The sequence below is a fragment of the Labeo rohita genome, chromosome 7, assembly GCF_022985175.1.
Source record: "Labeo rohita strain BAU-BD-2019 chromosome 7, IGBB_LRoh.1.0, whole genome shotgun sequence".
Taxonomy (NCBI): domain Eukaryota; kingdom Metazoa; phylum Chordata; class Actinopteri; order Cypriniformes; family Cyprinidae; genus Labeo; species Labeo rohita.
The window spans coordinates 2,270,695-2,289,991 of record NC_066875.1 but is presented as its reverse complement, the minus strand read 5'-3'; the positions used below and the strand labels follow the sequence as shown (position 1 = coordinate 2,289,991).

General features: G+C 34.8%; 1 protein-coding gene across 2 annotated transcripts in view; it reads left to right on the top strand.

The window, feature by feature from the left end:
• Positions 1–19,297, top strand: part of LOC127168227 (phospholipid-transporting ATPase ABCA1) — a 183,456-nt gene that overhangs the window by 152,351 nt on the left and 11,808 nt on the right. For both annotated transcript variants that reach the window (XM_051114869.1, XM_051114870.1), the window contains exons 45-48: positions 2,904–3,045; positions 5,501–5,635; positions 10,728–10,831; positions 14,888–14,980. In XM_051114869.1, the coding sequence (XP_050970826.1) occupies positions 2,904–3,045; positions 5,501–5,635; positions 10,728–10,831; positions 14,888–14,980 (474 nt within the window). The remainder of the gene's footprint in view (positions 1–2,903; positions 3,046–5,500; positions 5,636–10,727; positions 10,832–14,887; positions 14,981–19,297) is intronic.

Here is a 19,297-nt window from a genome sequence, read left to right as displayed (position 1 = left end):
TAGACTATACATAGTATTAAAAAAATGCATTTTAAATCTATTTATTTTTCACAAGGGTATATTTCCCATAAATTATCCCATAAATAACAGGGTTGAATGTTTGAGATAAATGCAGTCAACAGAAGAATATTTCTGTTACAACAGAACTGGAATGTAATTCAATTAATATTACATAATTATATATTGTAAATTAGAGGTCGACCGTTGTATCGGTTTTGCCGATTAATCGGCACTGATAGTTGATTGGTGGAACTATCGGTTATCGGCAAAAAACCATGCCGATAGTTTTTTCCGGGTTGGGTCCGTTGCAGCGAAGTCCCTATAGTCTTTGTTATACAGCACGAGAGCGGCCTCTAGTGGCGGAAATCACTGACAGCACGTGCCGTTTGTTTAGACACGTGACACTGCACGCTGCACAGAGCGGGACACTTCAGGCGGATTTAAAACATCGACAAAGAAACAGTGTGTACAGTATACTGTAGTGTATGTTTTCATGTCATTACTAAGCTATAAATTTGTTGACTAGATGTTGCATTAGTGGAGAAAGGACAGCAGTATACTTTTGCCAGTTTGGTGATCAAATAAAGTCGTTACCGCCGCTTGAATTGAACGTGACGTGTCCGGTGTGTGTGATACCAGATAGCTGTGAGTTGTTCTAGACGTGGCGCTGCACTTTTGCCCGTTGTGTGACTAACATATTTTAATATTTTGATTAGATAACCACAAATGTTCTAGAATAGAAGCAGTTAAATTGTGAAAGTACACAATATCCATATGTATGCACAGTAGGCTATGTTTTGTTTTGTTTTAAGTAATAGAGCACTATTTATTTTCCGTATCATTTGAAAAACTATCGGTTGATTAATCGGTATCGGCCAGTGTGGTCCAACCTAGTTATTGGTATCGGTATCGGTCGACCTCTATTGTAAATATATATTGCCACAATGTGGAAGTAATCAGATTTTAACTAGTGTTACTTTTTTTTGTTGTGTTTGATTTATTTTTGTAATTCCACACAGTAACAGCGTGCACAAAATATATAACAAAGTATAATATTATGCATTTTTTATTCAAATGAGTTGATTGTTAAAATTGTTTTAATGTTCATAATTTCAATATTATACATATTTACTCCTAAATTAAAGAAAATTTTATTCTTTGATCATTAATTTCTTAGAGTAATCTTAGCTTACAGGGCTAAATATTTGAGTCGAATGAAGTCAATAAAACAATATTTGTAAGAAATTAAATGTATTATTATAACATGAATCTAAATTATTATTGCAACAATGTGGAAGGAATCTAATTTTAAGCAATGCCACTTTTTTGTTGTTGTTCATAATTTTCTGTAATTCCGTGCGGTAACAAGATTGCACACGAAAGCAAACAAAGTTTAATATTACACTTTTTAATTTTAAATTAGTTACTAATTAAAATAGTTAATGCAGTGAACTAAATGTTAATTCAACAGATAATTTTGTTTGTTTGTTTGTTTGTTTGTTTGTTTTTTGTTTTTTTTTTTCGGAAAAAATAGATATGTCCTGTAAATTAAAGGAAAATATCTTTAATATTCCCAAAAAATTAAGAATTGATTATTGCTTGCTTATAATAAACAGGGTTGAATAGTTGAGCTAAATTAAATTGTTTTTAATGCAATGAACTGAATATCAATTCATTAGATAATCTAAAAAAAAAAAATATATGTTTGATTTTAATTTTTAAATCAGGTTGTGAAGGTCAAGATCTCTGAGGGTTAAGGAGTGCAAACATGTGATGCATTTAAACCAGCTGCTTTGATTAATTTTATGTTAGATCAGTTTAATTAACTGGTTTCCAAGACATAAAACAGGTTTGTGTCACTAATGGCTCATTTTTCGTGGAGCGTCATGTCTGTAAGTTGATTGTTCAGTCAGAGAACAGGAAGCTGAGAGAAGGAGAGCAGACGTCGTCCTCCTGCGCGTCTCTGTCTGTCATTCATCTGTGAGACGGGAGGCAGACGAGCCGCCCGTGTCCGAGGGGCGGGAAACGCAGCTGTCAATCCCTTCACAGATAGCGGAGTTTACTTTTCCAGTTTCACATTGGCGCTGCTGTCCTGCGGCTCCGTCTGACAGATACGAGGCGCATGACTTTATCTTTGTCTCTTTGTGTCTCATACGTCCTTTCATTTTGAAAGTTTGAAGTGACGTGTACAGGGGGCGGAGTTTGAGCTTTGATATCAAGGAAGAGAGGGGCTTAATATGCAAATTATGTTTAGCATTTAATGGTGAATTATGTAATTTCGCTTGTGTCTTTACATTTCTGAAATAGCTAGTTAGTACATCTTGAGAGCATCTAATACTTGTTCTTGGGATTATTTTAGTTAACTAACACTAAAGTCTATTCAAATAATAATAATAATAATAATAATTATTATTATTATTATTATTATTATTATTATTAATATTATTATATGAAATAAGATAAACATTAACTAAAATAAAATAAAATATATTTACAAAAATCTTTTTCAAATTAGTTGGCAAAGCCACAGTTCTCATTTTTATTTATAGTTTAACTTGATGTACTAAAATAACTCAAACTAAAACTGAAATAAAAAAATAATAAAAACAATTTAGGCATATTAAAAAAAAAAAATAAATAAATAATAATAATAATACAAATTACAGAACACAACAACAACAAAAAAAAGACAAAAAAATGACTTAAATAATAAGTAAGAAGAAAAATACAAGAATAAAAACCAGTTCAAAATACTGAAAAAAAAAAAAAAAATACATTAAAGTAAATAAATAAATTGAACTATATAGTATCTAGTAATAAAAAACATGGCTTGTTTCTGATGAAAAGTGCTGGTTGCTGGATGTTGTTATGCAGTTGCTGAGGTGTTTTTGTTGAACTTTCAGCATCCGCACTGAGATGCAGTTGGTGCAGCAGAATATGGGTTACTGTCCGCAGTTTGATGCAATCAATGACCTTCTGACGGGACGAGAACACCTGGAGTTCTACGCGCGACTCCGCGGGGTTCCCGAAAAAGAGGTTTCCATGGTAACACAGCCTGCACTCTATATTTTGTAGACCCTTAATCTTTCTGTCTGAAACTCGCTCTCTATGTATGGAGTGTGTGTGTGTGTGTGTGTGTGTGTGTGTGTGTTTCATTCTATAGCCTTTCAGCAACAAAACATGAAAGTGTGTCTGTGTGTGTGCTGTCCAAAGTCTTTGATCCCATGCAGTTGGTTAGCTTGTGTGAAATCCCTTTCTCACACACACACACACACACCAAGGTTACTGTTGTTTTTTTTCATTTTCAATTTATTAATTATATTTTTTAAATATATTTATTGTACTGTCCATATACAGTACAGATCAAAAGTTGGGGGTCATTAAGATTTTTATTGTTTTTAAGGAAGCCTCTTCTGCTCACCAAGGCTATATTTATTTGATCAAAAAATACAGAAATATTGTGAAATATTATTACAATTTAAAATAGCTGTTTTCTGTGTGAATATATATTAAAATGTAATTGATTGCTGTGATGCAGTGCTGAATTTTCCACATCATTACTCAGTCTTCAGTGTCACATGATCACATGAAATCGTTCTAAGATGCTGATTTGCTACTCAAAAACATTTTTTATTATTATTATTATTATTATTATTATTATTATTTTATTATTATCAACTGAAAACAGTTGTTCTAACATTTTTGTGGATACTGTGATACATTTTATTTTTCTATTCACATATGAATAGAAAGTTCAAAAGAACAGCATTTATTTGAAATATAAAGCTGTTGTCATATTATGAATGTCTTTAATGTCACTTTCGATTCATTTAAAACAGACATGCTGAATAAAAGTATTAATTTGTATTGAACCTGAACTTTTGAACAGTAGTGCATTATTAGGGGTCCAAGCATGTAGCGCCGAAACCCTATTGTAATTGTTAGAATGGCCAAGAATCAGCGTCAAACTGATCGTGCAGACCAAACCGTAAGTCGTAGACACTTAAAACTTGGAGAGATGGTAGCACTCACACCGCCGACAACGTGACCAAGGCTCACCCCAGTCAGCCTGACGGGGGGCGCTACAGCAATCAAAAGTATGAAATCGCCTAAAGTATGAAAGTATGAAAACTCCTAAAGCGTCAGTCGCAGTCTCCAGTGACTTTTGTTGATGAAATCCTTGCCTCACAGTGGACAAAACGCACGCCTCAGATTTGATCATGAGTCTGGCGAAATCTTTGGGTATTACACATTTTTTGAAAAAACAACTTTTGTGAACTTCTCCTAGGTTTTTCTGGAGAGTAAATATCAATTATCAAAAAAGCTCAATTTGAGGTCACAGGGAAGGCCACTTAGTGGCGCTATTAGAGGGGGAAAAAAAACATAAAAATAGCTATAATTGTGTTTCTTGTTTGTCCTATCAACAAGAAAATTGGTGTGCATGGTCTTGGCCTGAAGTACCACAAGTGTCTATAAGGTCATTTGCGTATCTTCATATCTCAAAAAAAAACATGGCCGCCATTGGCCAACAAAATTTGAGCACCTGTTAGTCAGGGTAACAGAGGCTCGGTGGGCCTTTTCAACTCACGGCCCCAAAGGTCTAAGAGAAATTTAAAAGAAATCGGCCACTAGGGGGAAATATCGCATTTTTCAAGGGCGTAAACGATTGTACAGTGCACGTTTTTTTTGCACATATGCGTGATATTCATATCGTACGATAGAACATCTCATTCTGGACAACTTTGCTAGAAGCACTGCTGTCAATCAAATCATTTGTTAAATGATTGAGAAGATGTAAAACCCTACTTTTGTGAACTAGTCCTAGGTTTTTCACTCAATCTAGAAAAAAAACACTGCAGTACAATTCTCTGGACTCTGTTGAAATGTACCCTTTGCAAGATATAACAAGGTCATTTAGAAAAGGGGCCTGTCCAAATTTACCCAAAATCCCTTAAAGCCAGCCTAAAGGAAAACTCAAGACTTCCCAAAACCTGCTGAGCACATGCGACAGCTGATTCTGAACAAGCATGCAAAGATTTAAGGAGATCGGACCATAGCTGGCGCTATAACAGGCATAAACATTAAAAAAAAAACATCATATCTCTATGGTAAAATACCTGGATTTGCCAAAAATGCTTCTTAAATCATTGATTTAGGTGGGTACAGCCTTGCTAAATAAAATATAATGTATTTTTCCTTATATGCTTAAATGCCTTAAACGCTTGAACCCCAGTAATCGCTGCTTGCAGCTTTTTGAAATGTGCTTTTACTTTAGTAGGTTTCAGTTAAACAGGTTCTTGCTCTTTAGTTTCCTTTGAGGCTCATGCATTATTGCCATCTGTTGGTTTTTACTTTGTTAATTGTGTTTTTAAATCAATCATTTGATCTTATTTTTAGTATTCGGTAATAACCCTGACAAACACACACACACCATGCATAGATGTGTGTATGAATAGATGTTTATGCAGTGATATTCTCTCCTTCTGTCTCTGTCTGTCAGGTGGCTGAATGGGGCATTCAGAAGCTCGGTCTTGTCAAATACTCTGAGAAATCAGCAGGAACTTACAGTGGCGGCAACAAGCGCAAACTCTCCACCGCCATGGCTCTGATTGGCTGCCCTCCACTGATCTTTCTCGTAAGACACCCACCCATCACACACACACACACACACACACACCTGGCTCTCCAAATCACTTCAACCGTTAACACAATCAGCGCTGATTTGTCTAAACAAGTCGATAAACGTGTGCGACTTCATGTCTGTGTTCATGTACACGCATGCAAATCCAAACATCAGCTATGAGCTACAAAACACACACTTTGAACTACAAAACTCACACATAGTGTTCATTGAGTAGCATAGTGCCAATAAAAACATACAAATGACCAATTTGAAATGCTCTACAAGATTAAAACTCTGTCTCATACAGATAGCACTCCTAAAGCAGAGTTTAGTGCTAATGATGCAATAACACATGGCTTCTCAACCCGTTGTCCACAATAACAGTGAAACGTCATGTGAATTATTATTAGTATTTTTTTTTTCTTTTCCGCTTTGTGACATACTGGATAAGGATTTTTTTACTATACATATATATAGAGAGAGAGAGAAAGAGAGAGAGAGAGAGTTTTTATTATTCTTATTTACTTATTTTTCCCTCACAATTTTATCCCTGTCAAAAAAATAAATTCCAGATTTCCCCAGTAATTCACAATTTACTGGAAAAAGGCTTTTAAAATTGTATGAGTAATAAAAAACAAACATATTTTTCGTCACAATTTCTACCCCAAACATTATTTAAAATGTTGTTCCAGTTGTGATTTACTAGATAACATTTTTTTTTTTTTTGATGATTTTTTTTTTTTAATGCATGTTTTGTTTTATTTTAAATAATTTAAAGCTTGAGGCCTCCTTTGAAGTTTGATCTAATAAGCCTTGTTTCAGTGACTTAAAACATTTAGTTTTTCACTAACCATGCATAAACGTTGTTTTCTCAAAAACACAGACATGTACATTCATGTTTCTTACATATTATTGTAGCCTAGTTTGTGCTGATTACAGTGTAACCAGACTTTAGCCATGAATATGTTTTTAAGATACTGAAAAAAGCACAAATGTCAGGGCATGTCAAAACTTCTCCAGGGCCCCAAAATACCCTCAGACCCCAGAGGGTTAAAGACACGGTACACGACACACATAAGTAATTAACAAAAGAGTTTCATTATTTTCCAGTATTATTTTTATCTGTAATCAATGTCTATTGTGTCTATATTTAAGATTCATCTCACTTCATCTACCATTTTCCATGACATTCACAGTGCATTTTGGGATTGTCTGTAAATCATTCAAGATGAAAAAGTTCATTTTTTTAAGTGTTTGGTGTTTTGAATTATTAATGAACACTGCAAATCCTAAAAAAAAGAAAAAGTGCAGCACTCCCTATACAAACATAAACTTGACTTGATTTCGTCAACTTAAAGGCCTTTAGACCTTCAGTCAAATTTTTTTTTTGAGTCACTTGTTGTTTTTCTGTTTTTGGTTTAAAAAAACAAATCCAGCGACAAAATGTGCAAGCACCTGCCTGAAAGCTGATCGAATGTCTGACCAAAATCAGAGCGGAGAATAACTCAGAAATATGCGTAGCGTTTGAAGGAGGGATAATGTCAGGGTTTGGATGTGAAGACGGTGAGGTGAGGTTTGTTTAAAAGTCAGAATCCCAATAAAAAAAACTCAGAGACAGAAGAGTCCAAACCCAACACAAATCAATAAAACACAATCTGAATCTGAGTCAGAAAACAGGTCAGTTTAGAAATCTTCAGACTAAAATGGGAGTGTTATTTCTGACCTCAAACAGAGCAGATACACTGCAGTTCAGAACTTGCAGTTCAAAATGAGTTGGTAAGATTTGTTCATATATAAAAAAACAAAAAAAACAAGGTCTCTTCCTCTCATTCAGGCTGCATTTATTTGATCAAAAATACAGTGAAAACAGTAAAATATTATTACAATTTAAAAAACTCTTTTCTGTGTGACTATATAGTAAAATGTAATTTATTTCTGTGATTTAAAGCTGAATTTTCAGCCTCATTACTCCAGTCTTCAGTGTCACATGACCCTTTAGAAATCATTCTAATATGCTGATTTGCTGCCAAGAAACATTTCTGATTATTAGCAATAGATTGTACAAAACTGATGCTTTGTATAAAGTAAATATAAACATGAACAAGATTTTCAGTTCAATTCATATTTACTGTTTCACTTGTATAGCACATAAATAATTAGTATGAATATTATGAAAACCTGTCATAGTCTCTGTAAAGTTTACTCAGTCTGAGTTTTACTTAATGTGCCATTCATTGTGTCCTGTTTGAGTTTCATCTTATGCTACGAAGGCATAAAAGCATAATAAATGGCACGGTAATAATTACACGAGAGGCTGTTTGACGCCCAGTGTCAGTCTTTTTATTTCTCCCACTCCAACATTATTGTACATTCTGTCATCAGTGAAGAATATAAATGTCTTTCTCCTTTAGTGTCTCCTTCAGCTATTATTAGACACAAATTAAAGACATTCACCACATATAACAGCAATAATTAATTCACTTTAATGTGCTGATTATATAGTCCACTAATGTGATGCGCTGTAGAGCAAAATACAGACACAATAAAACACAGTTTACGACGTATTTACGATAAGAGCTTTTTGTGACATGCCAAAGCGTGGGTCTGATCCGGAGAAATTTAATTTCAAACATCTTGTTAATAAAAAATATAATAATACAAAATTAAAGATGGATATTTATAGGATGGTATTTATTTTCATTTATATATTGAAAATAAAAAAAATCTTAGTTTAAAAAAATATGAAAAACAAAAGATGTCTATATTTTCAGATATGTTTATTTAGTATTTTTTGTTCATTTAGTCTTTTTGTCTCGCCAGTAATTAAAACTTGTCATTAAAAGAACAAAAATGAAAACAAATACCTGTTTTTAATACTGTACAGTACAATAAATGCTCCAGCTATTATTGAGATGTGAAAATGATATGCCCATTTCTGTACATATCCGTTGTGCAGGTTGTGTTGATTGTTCGTTCGCACTGATTAATGTTTCTTCACACCCGCAGAAATAATTATATGAGTCTGGAGACTCAGACGCTTTACAGTTTGGCTGGTGTGAGCGCTAACAGTGCAAACACTGTTCGTCTAACAGCAGACGATAAATAAAACAAACCTGCAGTTTCAGATGCATTTTGAGCTTCCAAACTCAAGTCTGCTGTTGCTCTGATTGGAATATAAAATGTGATTGGTTCGATACTGCGTCTGAGATATTGGGGTGTTCAGGTCATGACGGAAAGATTGTATTTACGAGTTAAATAAATGTCAAAATCACAATTACAACATTTTCAAGACGCGCATGTCAGTGAAAAAATATGCCGCACACAATAGATGCAGTGTCTGTATTAATGTTACTTTTTTTTTTTCTTCATGTGCAATACAATTATCTAAGTTGCAGGTACAAAAATGAACAAAATATATAACTATTCAGTTTACAGCACCTTCATGAACTGAATAAAAACCTAAAAAAAAAAGCCAATGAAAACACATGTCAAAAAAAACTATATATATATATGCAAGTGACTGTCTTTATGAATGGGTAGTTGAATCATTGACTCACTAGATTTGTTTAAAAACGCACGATCATTCATAAATGAACCACTGCAATAGAGTAAAATCAGGCAATAGTGTTATAGCAAGACAATGTAAGTCACTTAATAATAACTTCTTGTTTATTTAACTGTTGTATTAAATCAATCTCATTTACAAACTTCATTAATCACTAAAAGCAGTCAGTCATCTTAGTTCATCACAGTCTCACAAAGTTCTATTATAATCAACGAAGCGCAGTGAATCTCTTATTCACACTCTCTCTACACTTTTTTTATGAAGGAATTCATGAGATTTGTCTGTGATACATTACGCAACGTTGCAAAAACACTTAGAAACCTTTGAAGCTCCCCTCAGCGCAAACACACATATGCTGATCGGGTCAGTCCACTGGTAATCCTAAATGTTTTTTCATAGTTGCACGCAGCAGTAGTTTTCAGCCCTGTGACTTGAACATGCTTGACTTCATAATTACAACTTCATAAATACGAACGTCCCAACACTTGAACTTGAATGATTAAAGTAATATGCATGCTAGAGCAAAGCTCTGATCTGATTGGCTGGAGTATAAAGTGGGTGGAGCCTGCTTGTGGATTCCCGTGCGGGAACATTTCAAACTGCACAAATAGTAATAAATGCATGTGAATCCACAAAATTCAGTCTCATTTGATTTGTTTTTCTGAGTCTCCTTACATTCGTTGTGGAGACATAGTGGATTATTCTCTCTCATAACCCAACGCCTGGAAGAATGTTAATGAAAATATTATGTGAACTTTATGAATTGCTTTATTAGTCATTTCTGCCTATAGTCTCTAAAGGGACGTTTTTCTTTGAGATGTAGCTAGGGACAGTTTTATTCTCAAAGTACAGCTGACACACACAAAGCAAACACACACACACACACACACAGACGAGAGAACGTCCTTGAGGATTAGGGATAAAATGAAGAGCCGAATAACGATAGAAAAGATTAAAGAAGAAAAGAACGCAGGACTCGAGGTCGCTCGTGGGACATTTTTAATGTATTTCCAGCCAGATTTAACATTCGGCGCACACGCGCGCCTCTGTTTGCTGGCATTAAAATCTCATTCCGCCTGACGGAGACTCATATGAAATAATCCACGTTCATAACCCGCAGAATAACTCCTGATTGGCTCTCTGCGGATGCTAATTAAAGGCGGCATTACGAGGCAGGTGCTCGCAGCGTGTCCGTCCCGCTCTGAATCGCCGCAGAGGACAGAGCCATCATCGTGTAGTCATTCTGTCTTACGAGGTCAGAGGTCACATGTCATCTATATATGATATACAGTTGTGTTTGGTATCGCATACTAGGCTGCTTCTCTTGGTATATAGTATGCATACTGTGTATAGTATGCAAAGTTGACCTAAAAAACATGCAAAACAACCATATTTATGAGATGACACTCACTAATTTACATATGCAGCATAATGAGGTCATGTGACTGCGCTGTGCTGTAGCATAGGACTGTTTGAAGTGTTTCTCTTTGCGTTATGCATAATGTTTCACATACTGATAGATACTCTGTGTGTGTGCAGGACGAGCCCACCACCGGTATGGACCCGAAGGCCCGGCGTTTTCTGTGGGACTGTATCCTCAGCGTCATTAAAGAGGGCAGATCTGTCATACTCACCTCACACAGGTAACAAACACACTCAACGTCTAAATGAGGACGTCTCATAGACTTCTGTGGTTTCATATGCAGTTATAGTAGTTACATACATATTATAAAATAATCCTAACATCCCTTTTTTTTTTAATTAATTAATAGTATTAATAATAATAAGAACTACATAATGTGTAGGATTTACTTCGAAACATTTTTTACTAAAAAATGGCTTGTAAATTTCATGAATGTATACAAAGAAACAACAAGTAACGCTGGTTTAAACATGCCATTTTTAAGTAGAAAGACAGACATAGTATTTTCTTGTAAAACATTTATCTTCTTTAATCTTTATTTAGTATTTTGAAAAATCATTTTACAGTGCATTTTTTTTATTTATTCATTCTTTTTTTTTTTTTTTTTTTTTAATGTGTCCACATAGTTTTAAGTTTTAGTTTATTAAACGTTAGTTATTTTAGTACTTTAACTTTAACAAAATCAAAATGAGAAAAGTTGCCTTGGCAGCTAGCTGAAATAGAAAAATAGAATACTTTTCTCTTTTTTTTTTTTTTGTTTGTTTTTTTGGAATTTTATTATTGTTATTAGGGGCCAAGCACCGAAGGTGCGATGGCACCAATTGTATCCGTTAGCACACTTTTTCTTCCGCTCTGGAAGTCTATGGCAGCCCATAGAACCACTTGAAAGAAAGTTGTAAAATTTGGCACACTAATAGAGGATAGTCTCATCAGTAACCACAGCAAATTTGGAGTCTCTAACTCAAACTCTCTAGCGCCACCACTTGTCCAAAATTTCAATCATTTTATGCTAATAACTTTTTAACCGTAAGGCACAGAATCAAAATTTAAAAATCGTAAGGTTTAGTTTTTCTATAAATTTTTGTTTGTAAAACGTACTTTTTCGAACTCGTCCTAGACGGTTTGTCTGATTTTTACCAAAATTGGCTCAGACCATCCTGGCAAAAAGTTGTGGAATTCAAGTTGATTAGTCAAACCGTTTTCGAATAACGCGCAAATGATTTGTACGAAAAGCATGCAAAAATGGTTGTAAGGCTATATCTCCGCAACGGTTTGGCATATTGAGGCCAAACTTGGTGAGTGTTATAAAAAGCATGACCTGAGGCTACCTGCAGTGTTTCGTCACAGTGCCACCTAGTGGTCAGGAGATATGTAAAATGGCTTTTTTTGCTTATAACTTCTGAATGGTTTGGCCAAAAATCACAAAACTGGTCTCTACAGATTTGGTGCATCATGCTGAGTCCAACCATATCCAATTTTCCCATGTCAGCCATTTTGAGTGTCGACCATATTGAATTTGGTCCAAAAATGCTATATTTTATGATCGCATTGACATATCATTACGAAACTCTGTATGTGTCTTCGGCACCATTCCCTGACAGTACTCAAAAAGTTTGGATGTAGCGCCATCTTGTGGTCAGAAGTTATAACGAAATGTAAAAATCTGCTTATAACTGTTGTTTTAATTGGCCTATTCTAATGAAACTAGTCTCTATATATTCCTTGGATCATGCCGAGATCATTGATACCAATTATGCCATAATTGGATGAACTTCCTGTCCGCCATTTTGATTTATGTTGAAAACCTACTTTTGCGAACTCCTCCTAAACTGTTTATCCGATTTTCACCAAATTTGACTCAGATCATCTTCAGACCGCGCTGACAAAAAGTTATGGATTTCGTGTCGATGCTTAGTAGGAAACGATTTTCGTTTAGCGCATCAACAAATTTGCTGGAAGGATGCCAAACTGCATCTGAGGCTGTATCTCTGCAGAACCTTAACATATTTGCACCAAACTTTGTATATGCCATTGTCACCTCACACTGACTATGCCACATCAATCTGGTAACAGCGCCACCTATTGGTCAGAAGTAATACACCATTCATTAAACATTCATAATGAAATTTCCAAAAATGCTAATAACTTTAGTTTACATTGGCCTACTTTAATAAAACTGGTTTTGTTATATTCCTTGGATCATGCCGAGAATGCTGATAACAATTATACCATAATTGGGTGAACTTCCTGTCCGCCATTTTGATTAATATTGAAAAACTACTTGTACAAACTCCTCCTAGACCGTTGGTCCAATTTTCACCAAATTTGACTCGGATCGTCTTCCGAGCATGCTGACAAAAAGTTATGGTTTTCATGTCAATAGATGAAAAGGTTTTCGTTTAGCACATCAACGAATTTGTTGGAAAGATGCCAAACTGCATCTGAGGCTGTATCTCCACAAAGCTTTGACATATTGACACCAAACTTTGTATGTGCCATTGTCACCTCACACTGACCACGCCACTTCAATTTGGTAACAGCGCCACCTATTGGTCAGAAGTAATACAACCTTCATTAAACATTAATAATGAAATTTCCAAAAATGCTAATAACTTCTGATTGCATTAGCCTATTGTAATGAAACTGGTCCCAAAACATCCCTTGGATCATGCCAACAACATACATACCAATTATACCATAGTTGGTCAAACTTCCGTTCCACCATTTTGATTAATGTGCAAAACCTACTTGTTCGAACTCCTCCTAGACCATTGGTCCACTTTTCACCAAATTTGACTCAAATAATCTTCAGACTTTCCTGACACAAAGTTATGGATTTCGTGTCGATAGGCAAAACTGTTTTCATACAGTGCCACCACAAATTTTAGACTTAATGCTCTGAGTCTGACTCTGAGGCTGTATCTCTGTGAAGCTTTGACATAATGACACCAAACTTTGTGTGTGTCATTGTAACCTCACACTGAACACACCACATTGGTTTGATAACCTATTGGCCACCTATTGGTCAAAAGTGATAAGCCAATATATTGTATTATTATTGGTTGTATTTATGATTTTTTTAGCCATTTCAACTGATATCATCATAAAATGGCTTTAATTACTCATTGTTGTAGTCGGTCTGTTGCTCCTTGCTGTGCTTAGCTCCTCATTCTGCCTCTTTAGTGCTTGGCCCCGCAATTGCTGCTTGCAGCTATATTTGTTATTATTATTTTCAGTTAATGTTTTACAAGTTTTTTTTTTTTTTTAATTAATAGTATTAATAATGTATAACTATAACTATATAATTTGTAGGATTTACTTTGAAACAGTTTTCACTAAGAAATGGCTTGTAATTTTGATAAATATATACAAAAAAACAACAAATAACATTGAATTAAACATGCCATTTTAAAGTGGAAAGACAGTATTTTCTTGTAAAACATTTATCTTCTTTAATCTTTATTACTTTGAAAAATCATTTTACAGTGCATTTTAATTTATTTTTTACAAACAGCACAAAGAAGGTATTGTTAGGTTTAGCTCACTTTGCGGTACATATTTAAAAAAATATGTATATGTGTATGTATATTAAAAATCATTTATTTATATATATTTTTTTTTCTTTTTTTTTCAATTTTGTTGTTTCACAGTTGTTTCAATTAGTTTTTATTTATGTATTTTCTAATTTATTCATTCTTTTTGTTTGTTTGTTTGTTTGTTTAATGCATTCACATGGTTTTAAGTTTTAGTTTATTAAGTTTTAGTTTTTTTTAGTACTTTAACTTCAACAAAATCAAAATGAGGAATGTTTCCTTGGCAGCTAATTAAAATAGAAGAATAGAATACTTTATAAATAATAATAATAAGTCATTTTGGATAAAAGCTTCTGCTAAACACATGAATGTAAATGTCATTGTGTAATTCGGTAACTATATTTACACGCATCAGTCTGCGATAATGACGCAGTGTGACGATTCCTGGCAACAAGACACCAATTTGGAGTTTTAGCTGATGTTCGTTTGTCCCTCGTTTGGCAGCAGATGAGTTTGTTTGTGTGACTGCGTCTCATTGGTCGGCTGCGCAGGTGAAAGGCTTTCATGAGCTTCATAATGAGTCTCATTTGAATGCGGCTGGAAGCAGATCCTGCTCTCTGGGGTTTCTGATGCTTTGAAGGTGTTTCTCAAGAGATTCATGCTGAGGAACGGCCAGAATTAGACCAAAACACTCGGTGGAAACCTGCCCTAATGCTGCAAATATATGTGTGTGTGTGTTTCAGTATGGAGGAATGTGAAGCGCTCTGCACCCGCATGGCCATCATGGTGAACGGACACTTTAAATGCCTGGGCAGCATCCAGCACCTCAAGAGCAGGTGAGTGTGTGTGTGTGTGTGTGCATCATTTAGGAAGTTAAAGCTCAGTTCATAAGTGTGAATTGCAATTCAAAAATATTCAACACAATCACACATTGAGGATTTTTATAGTTCACCGTTTCTGACAAACAGTTGCATCTCCAATAACATTATTCCTAATAACTATAATTATGCATGATCATTCATTCATTTTTTTTTCTTAAAGATTATTCTTGTCTATAACCAGAGGTGGGTAGAGTCGCCAAAAACTGTACTGAAGTAAAAGTACAAATACTCATATAAACAATTACTGAAGTAAGAGTAAAAGTAACAATCCTAATAGTTACTTCAGTGAGAGTAAAAAAGCATTCAATGAAAAGTCGACTCAATTAGCAAGTTACTGATTGCTTTGGATATTTATCATATATAAAATAGCATCAGAAATTAACTGATTTCCACAGGGGCATTTCTTCATTTCTTTCTTAAGGGCAGTTTTTTAACTACCTGAACTCCGAAAAACATATTCTAGGTTGAAGTTGCAATGGCCGTTTGTTGTTTATGCTAATGAGAGAATTTACAAAAGCATATTCATCAGAATTCAGTCCGTGAGCGCACAAGACCTTGAACAGCATCGATTTAAAAGAGTGAATCATTTGTGAATCAGGCATCGTTCATGCCCCAGATAAAAGAGACAACATAGCTGGAATAAACTACGCATTTCTAACATGTATTGCATAAAAATAAAAAAAGTTCAGCGCCCAGATTTCATTTTCATTAGAAATGTACTCAAGTTAAAATAAAAGTACCCATCTTTAAATCTACTCTTGAAAGTACAATTTTTCCAAAGATTGACTCAAGTAAATGTAAGGAGTAAATGTACTTTATTACCACAAACACCGAAACGTCCTTCAAACGAGTGAGACTCGAGTTCAGTGTGGAGAGAAAAATACGCTTAATTCTTGATATCTCTGAACGCAAGTCTTTTTATGTTAAGAGTTTTGCTTTTCAAATACATTTATCTCTGAATGGAGTTTATTTAATTGTTTATTCGTTCATTTTTTAAGAATACTTTCCATCAGTGATGGATTAAGTTGATCAAAAGTGACAGTAAAGACATTTGTAATGTTACACAAGATTTACATTTCAAATAAATGCTGTTCTTTTGAACTTTCTATTCATCAAAGACTCCTGATAATATAATGAAAAAGGTTTCCACAAAAATGTGGACCATGCACAACTGTTTTCAATAAAGCTGAAGCTTTCAAGCTTCTAAAAGGCTGCAAAAGCACTGTAAATGTATCATAAAAGTAGTCCATATGAACAATTAAAGGAACAGTTGACCCCAAAATAAACATCTGCACAAAAGTTACTCACCCTCAGGCCATCCAAGATGTAGATGGGTCTGTTTCTTCATCAGGTTTGGAGAAATGTATCATTGCATCATTTGCTCACCAGTGGACCCTCTGCAGTGAATGGGTGCCGTCAGAATGAGAGTGTAAACAGCTGATTAAAAACATCACGATAATCCACAAGCAATCCACACCATTCCAGTCCATCAGTTAACAGAGGGGTTTTCAGTCTTTTAGATGCCACGGACCCCTAAATATGATCATCATCATGCGAGGGACCTCAGTCAAAAAATGTAAAACACATTTACATAGTTTCTTGTATAAATACACATTTACACTGTAAAAAAAAATCATATTAAATGCAAGTCTAAAATATTAATTGTATTAAATTACATTATTATTATTCATTTTTGCCTAAAACAATTATTTAAAAGTATTTTAAAGTACAGTATTTATTTATTTACCTTTTTGATCAAAATTTTATAATTATTTTGAATGTAATTTGTATTTATTCCTCTGTTTTCATTTTTACTAATTATTATTTTTGGAGAATTTATTTCTTTAATTCTCATTCAATCGTATTTTTGCATTAACTCTTTTATAATTATATATAATATAATATAATAATAATAATAATATCATATTTACTTTTATTTTAAACATTTTTATGCCTTTTCTCCAAACATTTCAAGGACCCCCTTGCACTTCCTTGCGGCCCCCTGGGGGTCCCCAGACCCATGTTCGAAAACCCATTTTGAAAAGACAAAAGCTGCATGTTTATAAGATACAAATCCACCATTAATATGATTTTAACTAAAATATCCATAATAACACTTCCTCCAGTGAAAAAAGTCCATCTGGTCTGAATCAGGAGAAAAATCTGCATAGATCAAGCACTGTTTACAAGCCAAAACAGCTCTCAACAAATATGTATGTACAAATATTTTTCACCGGAGGAATTTATTATTTATTGTGGATTCTTAATCCATAGTCTTAATGATGGATTTGTTTCTTACAAACACGCAGCTTTTTTCTTAAGATGTTAACTGATGGACTGGAGTGGTTTGGATTACATGTGTATTTTTGTGATGCATTTATCAGCTGTTTGGATTCCCATTCTCACGGCGCCCATTCACTGCAGAGGATCCATTGGTGAGACAGTGGTGCAATGCTACATTTCTCCAAATCTGATGAAGAAACAAACTCATCTTGGATGGCCTGCAGGAGAGGACTTTTTCAGTTCTTTTTCATGTTTGACTGAACTGTTCCTTTAAGAATTTTTGTACTGCGTTTTTGTACAAGTTACCACTTGACATCTGATGTAAAATCTAAGACCGAGTCTGTTTCAGGCCTTTAATACGTGCCTGAATTTATCTGCTCCGTCCCTCTCTCTTTCTCTGTGTCTCTGGGTTGTAATTAATGATTGTGGAGGTGTGGGCATTAATGAGTGAAGAGGCAATTAAGAGCAGCTCCCTTGATGGAGCCTCCCCTCTCTCGCTCTCCTTTATCTTTTCTTGTTCATGCTGTCTAATGGAGCACAGCAGCAGGACAAGATCTACAGCTCTCTATCACACGCCGATTCTCGCTCCGTCTGCAGGCTGTCTTCATTCGGTCCTTCCTCTCTTCTTTCTCTTCCTTCCCTTTATCCCGTCGGTGCTCCTGCCGTGTGTTTCTGCTGCCATCTGTAGGACGGCGTCTCTCACGCTGCGCTGCGACTCACGGCGTTCGCTTCCCTCGCACGCTCAGCAGGGAACACACTTCGTGTCATCAAACACAGGCTACGCTCGAGTCGCACAGATTGAAGGTTTGCGGTGCACGATCTGCTCGTGTAAATAAACATAACTGGGTGTATGTGACATGAATGGCACGCGTCTCTTTAAGTATATGTTATTATTATTTCGCAAAGCATGTTGTGTCATTGCTGTCAGTGAGTTCTGATCTCTTGTATTGTCTCCACTCGTCCTGTGATTGATACAGCAAAGCGGGGATGACTTTGTCTTTGTCTCTGCTGACATTTTAATGTTCATTCGTCTTTATAGTGCGTGTGCACAGCTGTAGGTGTTGTGAGTGAATGAGTTGTGCTCGCCTTTATTTCCTCACCGTCATTTTTTTTAAACAAATGCAGTGACAGTTTGAAGATAAAAGGGATCAAATCTGTTTTATTTTCATTTAAAAAAAATAAAAAATTAGGGATGCACCGATACCATTTTTCCAGTGCTCGCCCGATACCGATACCTTTATTTTTGGTACTTGCCGATTCCGAGTACCGATACCAATATTTTAAAATGTACCAGTAAATCTGTAAAATATTGGGTACAGAAACTAAAAGAATATGTATTAGTTGGTTAATTTCATTTATCAAATAGATACAGTCAAATCAAAATGTATTCAGATACCTTTTCTCACATTATCAGACATTTTTCACATTATCACATTATCATAAACAGTGTCCTGCACCCACTAGTAAAAATATATATATATATATCAAAAATTAGGTGGTGTATATCTGGTGTCTGAATAATTTTTAGTTTGACTATATATCTTTTAGTTATTTTTCACACTTAATTATGCCCATTAAAATGTGTTTTATTACTTTCACTGTTCAATTTTTTTTTTTTTTTTTTCTCTATGGTACATCATCTTTAATTTAATAGCATTAAACTGCTCCATTGCAGCGGCTCAGTACTGTAATCACGCGTTTTGTTGTAATAATGCAGGCAACCACTCGTTATGAATCTCCTAACTCTGATATTTTCAGAAATATAAATCGTGTTTTTTTAATCTGAAACATGCTGCTATTTGGGCTATAATCTAAAGAGACTCAAATAATGCAGAAACACTCATGAAGCAAGCAAAACATGCGCAACGCGCTCAAGTACAGTACTGCCTAGCGCATTTCACACAGACTGCTAGTTTCACTTTCGTCGTACAGTCGTGTCTGCTTAAGGTAGAAAATAAATGTTTATAGTGAATGCCTCTATAAATTTTG